At 35.7% G+C, this 16797-nt stretch overlaps 1 protein-coding gene across 1 annotated transcript; it reads right to left on the bottom strand.

Moving 5' to 3' along the window:
• Positions 1-935: 935 nt before the first annotated feature.
• ZNF511 (zinc finger protein 511) lies at positions 936-16735 on the bottom strand. The gene is made up of 6 exons (XM_053691662.1): positions 16500-16735; positions 12720-12793; positions 10837-11038; positions 6475-6599; positions 3721-3897; positions 936-2432 (listed from the first exon to the last, which is right to left on the bottom strand). Exons 1-6 carry the CDS (start codon positions 16656-16658, stop codon positions 2363-2365), a joined length of 807 nt encoding a protein of 268 aa, XP_053547637.1. The 5' UTR covers positions 16659-16735; the 3' UTR covers positions 936-2362.
• Between the last annotated feature and the right edge of the window lie 62 nt (positions 16736-16797).

The following is a 16797-nucleotide window of genomic DNA, read 5'->3' as shown; positions in this document are numbered from 1 at the left end:
AATAGACCTGAAGGATGTTTCACATCCCTATCCATCAGGATCATCATTAGTTCCTTCACTTTGCCTTTCTCAACAGACATTACCAGTTCATTGTTCTGCCCTTTGGGTTAGCTACTACGCCCAGAATATTTACAAAGGTTCTGGGGTCTCTTCTTCCAGTGGTTTGGGCTTGAGGGGTTAGTGGTAGCATCTTACCTGGACAATATCTTGGTTCAGGCATCATCTTTACCTTAACCAACTGCTCGCACTGAGAAGCTATTCTGGTTTCTTCACAGTCATGGTTGGAAGGTCAACAAAGCCAAAATTTCTCTGAGGCCTTAGACAAGAGTTTCCTTTCTGGGAGTTGTCATCAATTCCGTGGCTATGCATCTTTTTCTTACAGACCAGTACAAGCTCAAACTACAATCAGCTTGCCGGAAACTTCAGGCTCTATCTTCCCCTTCTGTAGCTCAGTGCATAGAGGTAGTGAGTCTCATGGTGGCGGCGTCAGATGCCATACGGTTTGCGAGATTTCAAATATGACCTCTACAACTGTGCATACTGAGACAGTGGAACAGAGATCACTCCGATTTGTCGCAGATAGTACATTAAGACCCTTCCACCAGAAAATTCCTCTTTGGTGGATGTCTCCTGGCCCGGTATCTCTGGGTATTGGGGTACAGCAGACATGCATGACTTTGCCATTGTTTATGGCAATTAGAAGGCAGCTGACTGCAGCTTCACACCACATTTCCAGCAGTGATGGGGTTAATCAGGTAGCTTGTAAGGTTAATTTTAGCTGTAGTGTAGAGATTACCCACCGACCTGACACCTCCCACCCCCTGATCCCTACATAATCCCTACCAAGCAGCTCTCTTCACTGAAGTTGCTAAATTGACCATAAAAGCTATAACAAAAGTATAGTATACCTTTTATGTGATGAAACAAGATACAGACAGTTTGATAAATACGTTTATATTTTGTTATCAAAAATATAATAAAGAAGCAATGAAAAATAGGAAGGAACAAACGAAGATTCAGTAACCAAAACAATACTGCAACTTAACTCATTCCCTGTATGTACAAATACATCTACAAAACACTTTGTCCAATCTGCTTGGGACTGGAAAAAAAATGTTGGATCGTGGAATAGTTTGAATTTAAGAATATTTATATATTTGTATCTGAAGATTGGGAAAGTATGGAGAGAAGATGGGACCAAGTGTAAACAACAGTATCTTATGATACTTATACATACAACCTAAAGGTAGATTTATATAATAGTTAATGCTTTTCTATACAAATCACCCGGAAAAATATTCCAAAAGGAGTTGTATTATATAAATATAGACTAGCATTTGCATTTTAGATCACAATAAACAAACCAAAGACACAGGCAGAATAATTTTGGATTTGTAACTATATACAAATGCCTGTAGTCAATCAAGCTATGAACAAGTAAAATATAAAGGAATTGAACTGGTTCTCACTTTCTAGTGGTCACAAACTATATGTAGACTATCAAAATGACCAAACCACTGCTTGATTAACTGATGATTAAAGGGACAATGTACTCAGACAACAAGCTGATTAGAGTTCACTGTAAGGAACTCTTTCAAATGGGCTAACCTCTTTTTTTTTTTTTTTACATACCTTTTTCTGCAGAATTTATATTTTCAGTATGGGTGCTAGTTTAAACAAGCAAAGGCAGCTATTTCAAATGAAAAAAACATGTAAAGGAGCTATTTGCAAACAATTAATATATACTCCAAATGTGGAAAAAGCCTTCCGGCTAGTGGTGCTCAGCTCTTTTCGGAGCTGGATTTCTTCTTGTGAACGTGCAACACACTAAGCTTTGTGCAAATCCACAAAATCCGTCTCAGAAGAGCTGAACACTGCTAGCGGCTGCCTTTTTCCACATTCTGAGGTATCAGAAACCCCACTGAAAATTAAAACAAGAGAACAACATCATTACCGTTTTATCTGGTTTAGATTAAAATATTGTCAACTATTGAGAGATCTTTCTTTTAAATTGTATTTCTCAAAATAGCCCACCAAAGTGTTCAAGGCAGAAATTAATTTATGCTGTACACCTGCCAATTAATATTTAAAGAAAAAAACAAAACATTTTTTATGTTGTAAATACATTATATATCACTCATTGGATATAAAAATAGTGAAAAGTGTCTGAGTGCTTTCAAGATTTTTAAAACAGCAGATGAGAAATAAGTATGTTCTTAGTGTGTTCACACTGCTTCTTGTTCGCACAAGCCCTAGTACTGGTAATGCGAAATATTTTGCGTTCATACATGTTCATGTTCCAGAAGAATTTACATTCTCTTCTCTCTTAACGAGTTTTTATTGTAAGTAAACAAAATTGACTTTATTTCTTTTTCTTTGTGTGTTTAAATCCTCTAGCAGATCCATGACCAAAGCAAATCGTAGAAGGGACCCTGAAGAAAAGAGAAAAAATAAAATAAATGAATTATATATATATATATATATATATATATATATATATATATACACACACACATATACACACACATATACACACACACACACATACACTAATAGGTTATATAATTTACACAAATTTAAAGAACATAAACTATTAATTATAACATGGAAGCTATAAATTACTTCCAATTTAAAAACAATATATTTGTGATCCAACTGCTGGACTGAAAAAAGAAAAACAGATTTGTTGAATAGACAGATATTCTCATGATTCAAATAGAGTAGGCAGTTTAAAAAAAAAAAAAACTTAAAATAGTAGAATGCCAATTTAATAAAGCCTTGAGGTGGAAATGGTCACTTTAGGAGTATGTGGATCAAACTTTAGCTGAAAATAAGCGCACAAGCAGGAAATTACAGTTTTGATGGCTTAGTCATGGGCCACTCGATTTTAACCCCTTCACAATGTTTACTCTAAGGGGTTAAATATAGCGTCAAGCGGAAAGCAGAGTGACTGCACGATCAATGAATGCCTCCTGGAGTGAGGCACGTAGTAACAGCGCATCTTGCCCATTTGGCGAGACCCACGCAATTATAGGGCTAAAAACCCCTTAAAGGACATCCAATGTACAGGGTATGTGCGTGTTGTAAAGGGGTAAGAGGTATAGTATATCCTACATCATAAACTTTGTGATCCTAATTCTGCCATGTTTCAGCATTGTATTCATGTAGATAACTATAAATGTACCCTTCTGGATCAAACATTTTCATGATCACATCCTAAAAGGGCCATTAGTCCAAAAATTACATGATCTAATCTGTTAGAGCATGTCATTTTAAGACTATAGAACCCTCGACCCTGCAGCACATCTGAGTCATGTGACCCACGTTTTCCACTCAGGACTAGTAGTGCACCGCGAGTCCTAACCTGTCTTTCTACTGTGTTTAACCCATTTGCAGGGGTTAAACACACAGTACTGCAGGGTCGATATCTAATGGTTTAGATTAAGAGCATGTCAATTTTCAACTATAATGGCCCTTTAAGTGGTTGAACAAAGTTGTACATATTTTAAATCTCCACGTTTGAAAGAATTATCAGCCATCTTGTTCTGATCTTTTGATCTGTCCATTATTTTTTTAATTATAGCCTAGCTTGCTCTTTTTTCATGCAAAATTGGGTGGGGACATGCTTTCTTACAAATTTGTTGAAGTTTGATACAACTGGAATCAATGAAAATGTGATGCTGTAAGAAACACAAATCGCTCCTATTTAGGTATCATTACCTATTTTTGTTCTGAGGATTAGATGATATTCTAGCACTTCCTGCGCTGTAGTTTTCTGTAGATCCTTGATTTCCTTGAGAAGAACAGGTCTCCATGGATTCCACTACAAGGCCATCTCCAGACACAACTTCCATAGCCACGGGCACATTTTTTATTGGGCTCCTTTGTTTGGGTTTACTGTGTAAAACAAGACATGGGATTAGAATTCCAAAGGAACGTGTATCAAAAGTTTGCTGCAGAAAACGTGAAAAACCATGTTTAGCCTTGCGGGAAAAATTATCAAAGAAAATGGTCTGTCCCTGCGAGTGGCGAACTGTCACCCATAGAAATGACAGCTCTCTGCTATGTAAAAGTTTGTAATGGAGGACAAAGTACAAAGGGACAACCCAGCATATGTTTAACTTAACATATGTTTAAACTTTAATATTATCCGTAATATAAATCAATATACGCTGTTTTCAGTGCACTGCACCTTAAATTTGCTGTTATTTTCATATGCATAGGTTTTCCTTTCAGAATAATTTGTGTTTTTAGTATTTTGATAAAAGCTTGTCACCTTTTAATAAGTGAGGAAAAACAGTGAGACCTAAACCGACTCAAATATCACTGCTTTTTCTTGCAAATTAAAAAGGTGGCAAGCTTTTATCAAAATACTAAAAACACGCTGGGATTTGAGAGACAATTTCATACACGCCCAACTTCAGTCCATTTTACGTTTTAAAAAAACAATTACGTTTTGTATTTTGTACTTATAAGTACGAATTTCGAAGTGATTTTTGCACATGCAGTGCACTCAAATTACGATGTATTCATATGTAATTTACATACAGATGTCAAACCTTTTGATAAAATACGATTTTTGATTAACAGTTTTGTTACAATATTTGATGCACCTTAACAATACAACTTTGTTCCTGTGTATTTTTGTGTGAATGGTTCTATAATTCATTTTTTATGATTTTTAAAATTACGATTTTCATTCTGCACTTTTGTAATGAACGCATCTCCTTCCCAAACGAATATTCAGTATACACCCTGTTTTTAGCTTTAAAGAATTCCACCAGGGTAATTGAAGAACGTATAGAATGTCACCAGCCCAGAGATCATAGCCATTCAGTGCCATAAAACACATGTAGGTATATTTCTGTGTGCCGTGATATTGATCCTTCAGCAACCAGATAGAGAATGTTTGTAGCGTTATTAGCGGTATATCTGTGTGGCTAAGACACTTTCACAAGGTTTTACAATAGGCAATTTCACAATCTAATATTTGAGGTCTGATTCTCTAAAGCTCTCTGGTCTGGTGAGATGATTTAAAAATTATCATCAGTACTACAGGGTCTCTCAAATAATTTTATAAAACGCACATTGCTCGAGAGCTGTTTATCTTGCTATGCAGGGTTCTGCATTACACTATAATGCTTAAAGTAAAGGTAAATTTAAATGATAAAGTGCCCGGTTTTTAAAAATCTGATTAAAAACAGGGGCACTTTAATTAATCAAAATTTACATTTCACTTGTATTGTGAAAATACCTTTTCTTCTTGACAGCCGCTGCATCGCTTCCTCGCCCGTCGCAAAGCCTCTTCCCGGTCTAAATTGAGGAATCCGGCTTCCTCCAATCACGGTGTTGAATCAGACACTGATTCCCCCGGGGGAAGCCTTAATTGGAGGATGACCGATCCGTCTGTCTGACGTATGAAGAGGCTTGCAACGACCGGGGGAAGCGATGCAGCGGCTGTCAAGATTAAAAGTTAAAGGGACAGTCTAGGCAAAAATAAATTTTCATGATTCAGATAGAGCATGTAATTTTAAACAACAATCACCAATTTTGCTTTGTTCTCTTGGTATTCTTAGTTGAAAGCTTAACCTAGGAGGTTCATATGCTAATTTCTTAGACCTTGAAGGCCACCTCTTTTCAGAATGCATTTTAACAGTTTTTCGCCACTAGAGGGTGTTAGTTCACATATTTCATATAGATAACACTGTGCTTGTGCACGTGAAGTTATCTGGGAGCAGGCACTGATTGGCTAAACTGCAAGTCTGTCAAAGGAACTGAAATAAAGGGGCAGTTTGCAGAGGCTTAGATAAAAGATACACAGAGGTTAAAAGTATATTATTATAACTATGTTGGTTATGCAAAACTGGGGAATGGGTAATAAATGGATTATCTATCTTTTAAAACAATAAAAATTCTGGTGTAGACTGTCCCTTTAAATATTTTCACAACACAAGTGAAATGTAAATTTTGATGAATTAAAGTGCCCCTGTTTTTAATCAGATTTTTAAAAACCGGGCACTTTATCATCTAAATGTAACTTCACTTTAAAAACAACATCAAAGATTTTGTGTGATCTCTCTCCATGTCGATAAGTTTTTGGTCATCGGTCCTTGGGGACACAGTCCACGGTCTATTTAGATTTTTTTTTATTGGCCTCCCCTCCACTAAACCACTAAATTTAACTTCTGATACAAACATTTTCTCTAATGCAATGTAACATACTAGGGGTTACGTTTAGACACCCTTTATACAGCCTACCCCAAATTACAAAAAAAAATCTATATTTTTGTGTCAAAAGAATGAGTGGTATAAGCATATCTGCATTCTTTAATCAAACTTATATACATAACAATAACAACAAACTTCTTCACGAGTGGTTTCATTGTATATACCCTAATAAATCCTGTATATGAACCTTTTAAAAATGCAGAATGTATCCAATTCTCATGTAACAATATTACAAGTTTTTCTTACCATTGTTGTTTCTTGGGCTTGTCAAAGCGAAAATCTGATGGATAGAGGTGAATTTTAATCAAGTGGTCTTTCCGATCGGCACTAGTTTTGAACCTCTCCTGACATCCCTCCACCAAACACTGATACTGTAAGAAATTATATATAGCAAACAAAGTAAAAAAGGCTTTTACATAAGGCATAGTAATGGTTGTGTCAATATCTCAGTTACAAACAAATATATCTTGTATTTAAAACAGATCTACTTATGTGCACCCATCAGTGGGATCTTCAGAAGTTTTTTTTTTCAGTAATGCATTTAATTTTTACTTTACTGTTCCTTTAAAAGGATTATTAATTAATTAGTAATAAATTAAAAAGGGACAGTCTTTACTGGACAAACACTTTTTGATTTACCACCAACCTGCCTCTCGCATCATATTCAACTTCTTAAAACTCTGTGGATTGTACTGAATATTTAAAATCTTATGCATTGCTTTGCCAGTAGATATGGCCGCCTAACTCCTCCTATCATGTAGATCTCCAGCCAACCGCAAGCAAATTGAGTTAGCCACTTACATTATGTCATTGTCTAAACAAGCATGAGTGTAAGGGAACGAAAAAAATAAAAATACATTTGGAGGAGGGGGGGGGGGAAGAGAAGTTAGGTGGCCATATCTACTTGCAAAATCTGCATAAGATTTTAAATATTCAGTACAATCTTTAATTTCATTTTAGCGCCTCTGATTGACCCCAGCAGAGAAAGGAAACAAAATTCTCAAGGGGTGCTCTGAAATAGTTCAACCTTCCAAATTTGCTAATATCGTACATATACTGTGCATACATTTTTGCAGCCATTAGGAACACCAATGTTACAGAAGGAAATCCCAATAGATTGTGTTAGTTGTTTCATCAAGTAAAATATCACAATGGTGACACTGATATTGCTGCTGCAAACTAGGGAAAATATGTGCTGTTCTCTGACACAGCCAGGTCAAAGAAATGTTTGCACAGTAAACTCCTAAATGGATCATGGAAAGTAACTATTTTCTATCAAACATGTGAAACATGCCTGGAAAAGGGACATTAACCCCTTAGTGACCAGACAGTTTTTAAATTTTCTTACCGTTAAGGACCAGGGCTGTTTTTACATTTCTGCAGTGTTTGTGTTTAGCTGTATTTTTTTCTCATTTACTGTACCCACAGTACATCATATACAGTTTTTCTCGCCATTAAATGGACTTTCTAAAGATACCATTATTTTTATCATATCATATAATTTACTAAAAATAAAATAAAAATATGATGAATAAATTGAAAAAACACCACCACACTTTTTCTAACTTTGACTACCCAAATCTGTTACACATCTACAACCACCAAAAAAACACCCATTCTAAATAGTTTCTAAATTTTGTCCTGAGTTTAGAGATACCCAATGTTTACCTCCTTAACCCCTTAAAGGACCAGGCATTTCAGACTAAAACTTCACAAGACCAGAGTATTTTTTATCATTTTTGCTATCACTCCATTTAAACAGAAATAGAGCCTTTTTTATATTTACCAATCAAAACTATATATATTTTTTAGTAGAAAACTCAAAGTATTGATCTAGGCTAGGGCTGCACAATTAATCGCAAATGCGGTTTTAAACCGCGATTAATCGCCACCATTTTAAAACCGCGAAAGTATGTGATTTTTTAAATAAAAAAATCTTCAGATGTGTCTCTACTGCATTGATTTTTATGCGATTTCTTGCAAACCAGCTCCATCTAGTGGTTGCTTTTAGCAAACATTTGTAAAATGGCTGATTTACTTTCACTTTCTGTTTATGTTCTCAGTAGCAGCCAATCAATCTATAGAAGTCTAAAAGCAGAGCCCATGCAGGAGACTGAAGAGGAGAGAAAGCCACTTACTTATAATTCCACCTAGGGACGTCTGCAGTCTGAAACTTAGGGTATGTAATCATTATGGAACCTCCCACACAATATCCTGCTATATGCCTGTATTGGATTCCTGCATAGGAGCAGGGCTCATTATCAGTCAAGATAAAATGTTTAAAAAAATAATAAATATATATATATATATATATATATATATATATATATATATATATATATATATATACATATACATATATATATATATATATATATATATATACACACATATATACACACATATATATATATATATATACACACACACACACAAACTGTGTATTGGATTGTGTGTATATATATATATATATATATATATATATATATATATATATATATATATACACATATATATATACACACAAACTGTGTATTGGATTGTATATATATATATATATATATATATATATATATATATATATATATATATACATGGTTTGTATTTTTATGCTCCCAGAGTGTATTGGACATTGAGAAACATGCACATAAAGATTCTATAGTGTTAAATAAACTTTTTATTGAAAAATTAAGGTGTTATAGTAATTTTTAAGAAAATCCCCATATTGCCCAGCCCTAATCTAGGCCCATTTTGGTATATTTCATGCTACATTTCACTGCCAAATACGATCAAATAAAAAAAAAAATCGTTCACTTTTTCACAAACTTTAGGTTTCTCACTGAAAATATTTACAAACAGCTAGTGCAATCAAAGTCTGGGATTCCCTTTGTTCAAAAATAGCAGACATATATTGATTTGGCATTGCTTTTTAGTAATTAGAATCCCGCTAATTGCAGCTGCGCACCACACTTATTATTCCCAGCAGTGAAGGGGTTAATTTTAGCTTTAGCGTATAGATTACCCTCCCACCTGACACTTCCCATCCCCATCCCGATCCCTCCCTGATCCCTCTCAAACAGCTCTCTTCCATCCCCCACATCCCAGTGGTCACCCCCATCTTAAGTACTTGCATAAAGTCTGCCAGTATGAAAATATAAGGCTTTTTTGTTTAATAATATATATATATTTTCTATTTTCAGCAGTGTATTATCCACCCTTACCCCCCCAACCAGCTTTTGTAACCTCCCCCCTCTACCTATTAGCTGCCAACTGTCTGCCAGTACCCAGTTTGAAGTAATTTATACTTATTTTTTATTTAAAAAAAAACAAAAACACAATATACATTTTTTTTCTACCCTTCCAGATTGCTTCCCCCCCCTCTATACCCTTTCCACTATAGGAGCACCCTCTCCCGCTCTACATATTTTTTTTCTGCAATGTAGCGGTCTCACCCGCTACGCCCCCCCTCCAGTGATAGACCGTCCACCCGCCTCCCTCCTAACCCTCCCACCCACGATCGGCACCATTGCTGTCCGATGCAGAGAGGCCCTCCGGCAGGTATTGCAAAATGCCTCAATATTGAGGCATTGTGGCAATACACTAAGAAGGGCTGACACGATCACCAGCGCTTGTTTTACCGGATGACGTGGCAGGTACGTCCATGATCACTAACTGACAGTTTTTGCATGACGTACCTGGCACGTCATTGGTCCTTAAGGGGTTAAAGTCAAAATGAATTCAGATAGAACATGCAATTAAAAAAACAAACTTTCCAATTCACTTCCATTGTCAAAATATGTACAATCTTTTTATATGCACTTTCTGAGCTACCAGCTCCTACTGTGTATGTGTTTTGTGATTGGCTGATGGCTGCCACATAATACGGGGGAGGAAAAATGGAATTTGCTTTGAAACTCTAAGTGCTATTGCATTGTCTTTTTATTATGTATTTGTCGATTATGCAATTCTACTGTATATAATGGTCCTTTAAAGGGACAGTCAAGTACAAAAAAAAACTTTCATGATTCAGATACGGCATGTAATTTTAAACAACTTTCCAATTTACTTTTATCACCAATTTTGCTTTGTTCCCTTAGTATTCATAGTTGAAAGCTAAACCTAGGAATGCCCATATGATAATTTCTAAGCCCTTGAAAGCCTCCTCTTGTCACATGCTTTTTTATTTTATTTTCACAACAGGGGAGAGCTAGTTCATGTAAGACATATAGATAACATTGTGATCATGCCCGTGGCTTGTGGCAGACACTGCACTAATTGGCTAAAATTAAAGTCAATAGATAATAAAAAAATTCATGTGATCAGGGGGCTGTCAGAAGAGGCTTAGATACAAGGTAATCACAGAGGTAAAAAGTATATTGATATAACAGTGTTGGTTATGCAAAACTGGGGAATGGGTAATAAAGGGATTATTTAACTTTTTAAACAACACAAATTCTGGTGTTGACTGTCTCTTAAAGTATATTTGTTGTGTGTATTGCATATTGCAGTATCCATGCTTGCTTGCTCATAGGGCCACCCATAACTTTATTGGTAGGCAGAGATAATGTTCCAAAAGCCACTCCCAACATACATGATTAAACCAATTACCATGTTGGCTTTCTCTGCCATGATTTGGAAAAGCGAATCATGCCACTCAAGGATGTGAATGTCAAGGAGTCTGACGGACGGGAAGGAACGTTTGCAGGAAGCGCACACATTTCTATGGAGTGTGTTATAATGATGCTCGTATGACTCAAGGGTGTCAAAGACCTGAGAGCAGCCTGCCGTTTGGCACTGGAATTCTGCCACCCTTCAAAAAAGGAAGAAACACACAAAAAATGTACTAAGTTTATCAGATGACCGACAAAGCAAAGCTACAGTGCCTGATGAGGAATAATATTCTATAAATAAATTGTTAAAAACTAGATTTAGCCACTAATGTTATAGGAATAGTCTAGTCAACATTAAACTTTCATGATTCAGATAGAGCAGGTAATTTTAAGCAAATTCCTAATTAACTCCTATTATCAATTTTTCTTCGCTCTCTTGGTATCTTTATTTGAAAAAGCAAGAATATAAGCTAAGGAGCCGGCCTATTTTTGGTTGAGCGTCTGATGATTGGTGTCTAAATGTAGCCACCAATCAGCAAGCGCCACCCAGGTTCTGAACCAAAAATGGGCCGGCTCCTTAGCTTACATTCAAATAAAGATAGCAAGAGAACGAAAAAAAATTGATAATAGGAGTTCATTAGAAAGTTGCTTAAAATTGCTTGCTCTATCTGAATCATGAAAATTTTGACTAGACTAGTCCTTTAAACTAAAAAATACAATATTGTCGATCACGTAGCGTTTTAAGTCCACACTTGGCGTGTCCGTGGAGTCACAGGTCATCTGATGCGTTTCGGCCAATGGCCATACTCATAACTATGAGTTTACATAGGAACTTGTCTAATACGCTCCTCAGTATACACAAAGTCAGTATTTATTACTTAAGGACATTTCAGCCAAGGATACATAGCAATAAGAATAGGTATATGTTTTGTGCAAATGTATTTGTCTTATGTGTTCTATTATGGCTTAGTCTCTCCTGGATTGTTTCTGCACTTCATCTATAACCAATTAGCTTCTTTTTTATTTGATATTGGCACAAAAGCATCATGATTCACTAATTTTTCAGTATATATTTTAGCTAGGACATTACAGTAAAGTCCAGGTTAAATGTTCATGATTCAGATAGAAAATGCAATTTTAAACAAATGTTATGTTTACTTCTATTATAAAAATTCTCTTTTTTTAAAAGCTACCTAGGAAGGCTCAGGAGCAATACACTACTGGGAGCTAGCTGAGCACATCAGGTGAGCCAATGACAAGACGCTTGTGTGTGCAGCCACCAATCACCAGCTAGCTCCCAGTAGTGCGTTGCTGTTCCTGAACCTACCTAGGTATGCTTTTAAAAAAATAGAACAAAGCAAATTTGAGAATATAAGTAAATTTGAAAGTTTTATGCTCTGTCTGAATCATAAAAGTTTCATTTTGATTTTACTGTTAAAATTGTGGCTTACCATAGTCTTTTCTTGGCCACTGAGTGCAGGTTTCTTCTCTAAGGTTGTATATATTGTACTGGTTACCAATTAACCCTACCAAAATTGGGGTTAGTGAGTCCATATAATATTTTTTTTTTTCTAAACAGATCATATTCATATGAACTCCAATAATATTTGTTAACTTTTGTGTGCAAATATATTTGATAAATATTCTATAAATTATAGATAGAGCTTGACACTTTCTGAAAAACATTATTTATGATTTATAATAATGCAAATTTAAGCTGTTTAAGTTAACCCCTTAATGACCGCGACCTGTACGCCGCTGGTCATTAAGGGATTGACTGGGTATAATAGCCCAGAAAGACCGCTCAATTAGACCCTCCCTCCTGCAGGCTTGCTAATGTCCAGGGTATGTTGCTGGTCATTAAGGGATTAAAATCCTTACTTGGGTTTTTCTTGCACTTCTCCAAGGTTTGTCAGCATATCTTGGAGATACAAATGCCGGTGCACATCTCCATCCTACAATATAAAGCAAATGATAAAATACAGAAGATTAACCTTAATACTGGTAGGTTAGTTTACAGATTTATGTGAGAGCCCCAAGTTTCTAAACACTGAGAATCTTGTTGAATAGAATTTAAACTGAGGCACAAAGGCTTAACACGGTGAAGGCTAAATTGAAACAAACATTAAAGGGACATTGTGCTCTAACATTTTCTCCCTCTTTAATGTGTTCACAATGGTTCATTTTACCTGTTGGATTGAATGCAATTGTTTGCAAACCGCTACTTTACCATTATTTGTTATTTGAGATTTCTACTTTTATCTGTTGTATCCCCATTTAAACTGAAAATATGAGTAACAAATGTTTTCTCTGTATAAAAGCTTTGTGAATAGAAGATAATAGCACTAATTAACCTCCTAGTGAGGGGTATGAGGGATAGATTTTGTATGTGAAATAGCTGCTTGTGTTTATTCAACCTCCAGCTATAATTAGTATTTTAATATCTAACATAAATAACATTAGCAGGTCTGCTTAACTTGGAGGTTAAGTCCATTGTTATGGACATGTCCCAGGCGAAGGTCTAAATGGAAAAAACCCTGCTATTTCAAATGTAAAAATAAATATGAAGGAACAATTTCCTGTATACTTACTGCAGATCATTAAATGTTACAAGTCATTTGGAACACATTAATGAAAAAGAAATGTATAGTGCAGCGTCCCTTTAAGGTAGGGACTTATCTTTGGTTTGGGCTCCCAGGGGGTCTTGCACATGGGTCTTCTTTAGATGCTAAACAGCGATGCTGGAAGTGTCTAGTGCTAAGGATGAGGGGGTTACAGAAAGTGCATCCTTAGAAACAACGTTACCTCAGGGGTTAATATAGAGGGTACCTTTGTTTGGCTAACCTTGGATGTGAGGGAGGGGTCACAAAAATAGTCCATTTGTAAAATTATAAGATCTGGGGAATTATTATAGATTCTGCACATTTGACTATAAGGGGTATGTGTAGAAATGAGTCATTTCTCAACAGATCATACACTTCTATACTGCAGTTCACAGGTCCAAGGTCACTCAAGACAGTATTTTTTGCAGGTAAAGTGATATGAAACAGTGCTCTTTAAGTATAAAAAAAATAATAATAATTATATATATATATATATATATAAATATATATATATATATATATATACACACACACACACAGGTGGCCCTCGTTTTGCACCATTTCAGAATAACGCCCTTTTTTAAGTCATGTGACTGCTATTGAAAAGCAGTGCATTGATTAAAATAAGGGCAGGCTAGTAGGTGGAGCTGTGTTACAGCAAATATATGCAAGCCAAGCAGGCTGAAATTAATCAGTGTAACCAGACCTGAGCTATGGAGCAACTTTCAAAGGAACAAGATCTAGCAGCCACTTCCCTTTTATCTTCCTGCCCAGCTGCTTGAAGGTCAGGGTGCCTATAAATCAGTCCAGACTGCAATGCATAGAATAGCTGCAGACCCGATATTATCTAACATGCTAACAATGCAGAGAACTGTTTGCAGAAAAATGCAAGTAAAAAATGTTTTTGTTTATTAAACTTAGTTTGATTATACATTATATATTGTGTGATTGTTTTATTAGGTTTATAATGCTGTTTAGCAAATGTTTTTGTTCATTAAACTTAGTTTGATTATACATTATATATTGTGTGATTATTTTATTAGGTTTATAATGCTGTTTAGCATTTAAAGTCTTCATTTCAAAGCTTAAAAATAATGTATTAGGTGTTATTCATGTTAATTTTGAGAGGGGCTTGGAACCTAACTCCCTCACTTCCCATTGACTTACATTATAAACTGGGTTTCAATTTACAACTATTCCTTCTATAACCTAACCCCGGTGTAAACTGAGGGATATATATATATATATATATATATATACAGTATATATATATGTGTGTGTGTGTGTTAAATTAAACAAAAAGAAACAGACTGTATTAAAAAAAAGCAAACAACTTACTTGTTTTCTTGCAAAATGAGAACTTAAAAATCCTCAGTGTCCCTGCCTACAGCTAGATAAGTGATTAGACATAGAGACAGTCTACCCAAAAAGTGTTATTGTTTAAAAAGATATATAATCCCTTTATTACCCATTCCCCAGTTTTCCATAACTAACACTGTTATATTAATATTCTTTTTACCTCAGTGATTACTGTTTATCTAAGCCTCTGCAGACTGCCCTCTTATCTCAGTGCTATATACAAATTTGCATTTTAGCCAATTAGTGCTGTTTTATAAATAAATCCATGGGATTGAGCACAATGTTATATATATGGCACACATAACTAGCCCTGTCTGGCATGGAAAAAAAACCTGTTTATATTCAGAACTGCCATTTTGTACTTAAATAGGGAATTTACCAGTGTTCATAGTTTATGTTTCAAACTGTCACCTACTCTTCTCAAAGCAATTATCAAAATCCTCAAACCTGAGATCTGAGGCTAAAGTCCCAATAAAAGCCTACCCATGATAGTCTATTTATTATTGTTAAATTTATATCCAACTTGAAGCTGCCAGTTCCCATTGTTTTGCACATTTCCACTTAAGAAATATACATTTCTAACTAAAAACTAAAAAATATTAAATGTATACATACACCACTGCAAGATGGTTTGTAATATCACTTCCCCACACCAGATCTTTCAACATCATCCAGGACATAATGTCACAGAAATATTCATTGTAAGATGAGTGGGGTGGGGATTCTTTCACAACTTTCTAACCTTTGCATTTTGTCTTGTTTTTAAAGATAATGATAGTTGCCACTGCTGATTGATTGGCTCGGGACTAGAAGTGCTCTGAAGGGGGTTAAACACATAACATTAGAGTGTATCATTTTTCCACTACAATGGGCATTGCAATTCCTGTAAATTGTTTTAGTAGACATAGCTTGACCCTGCATCATATTACTCATTTATTGCTTGATCAGTGCAGGAGCTCATACATCTATCACTAACATGCTCGAGAGGCTTTACAAGGAATATATCCCTGGACAGCAAACAATTTTATGTTACTCTGAGTTTAACCCCTTATCCCTAGAAACACAAACACTGCGATACGGATGGAAGCCCACACTTGAGCCCCCAAACCAAGTTTTGCAGTAAAATAAAGATGCATGGGCAAGTAAACAGTTTAGAACTGTAAACTCAGCCTATGCATACTCAGACATCTCAACTCTCCCTGAAGTTTAGGGAGTCTCCCTGGTGCCAGCAAATGGAATGCAATCTCCCTGAAACTCCAAACACCATGATCCAATGTGGCCCAAATACGGAAAAGTGTTTCTTTAATTAATGCCTTTTAGTTGCTGGGACGTTATAGAACCCTTAAAGCATCAGTAACCATAAAGCCCCCACTGATTTTAATCAAATAAAACACAAATACCACCTTATTTACTGCACGTAATTGAACTTCGTATTCTAAAATAGCATTCAACAAGCGTACGATCACTTTTTTTATGTGACTTTAGTGGGAAGCTACTTTAATGATAAGTCCCTATCTTATTTAGGGTTTCAAGGTGTCCAATATATAACAGCGCAGTACCAGGTGAAGCCACCTCCTTGAAATGAGCTTTTGCAGGTTGGGATGTCTGCATACTTATACACCATCATGGCTCCTACACAAACACATGAGCAGTCAGACCATTACACAGAGAAAAACTGTATAGTGGAACTCAGACTCACTTCAAAAAAGTCATGTTCCCTGGTAAAGCAAACCCTGCGCGGTGTAAAAGTAAAAACATTCGTTGTATCCACTCTTCTTTCCACTGGAAGCACGGGTAGAACAACTAAGTTCAGCCCCGTAGGATCAGTCAGCAATTTAAACAACTCAAGAGACGCCATCTCTACCACACACTCAGTACCACAAGTACCCCGGATATAATGTGTCAAACCAGATATTAGAGATCCACATGGCTATTTATTTTTAGAGTTTGTACTTCCGGTATCTTTGCGTTCCACTACTTCCGACTTCCGTTATAAT

This window comes from Bombina bombina, chromosome 9, assembly GCF_027579735.1.
Source record: "Bombina bombina isolate aBomBom1 chromosome 9, aBomBom1.pri, whole genome shotgun sequence".
NCBI classification, from domain to species: domain Eukaryota; kingdom Metazoa; phylum Chordata; class Amphibia; order Anura; family Bombinatoridae; genus Bombina; species Bombina bombina.
The sequence above is the reverse complement of the archived record's forward strand: the minus strand, read 5'-3'. Positions and strand labels throughout refer to the sequence as shown.

What these genes read in the sequence shown, in the direction of transcription:
- ZNF511 (XM_053691662.1), bottom strand. Translation starts at nt 16,658, where the DNA reads ATGGCGTCTCTTGAGTTGTTTAAATTGCTGACTGATCCTACGGGGCTG. An exon ending in TGGCAGAGAAAGCCAACATG is followed by an intron (nt 6,600 to 10,836) that starts GTAATTGGTTTA and finishes AATTTCTTACAG; the next exon opens with TATCAGTGTTTGGTGGAGGG. An exon ending in AAGCCCAAGAAACAACAATG is followed by an intron (nt 3,898 to 6,474) that starts GTAAGAAAAACT and finishes TGTTTTACACAG; the next exon opens with TAAACCCAAACAAAGGAGCC.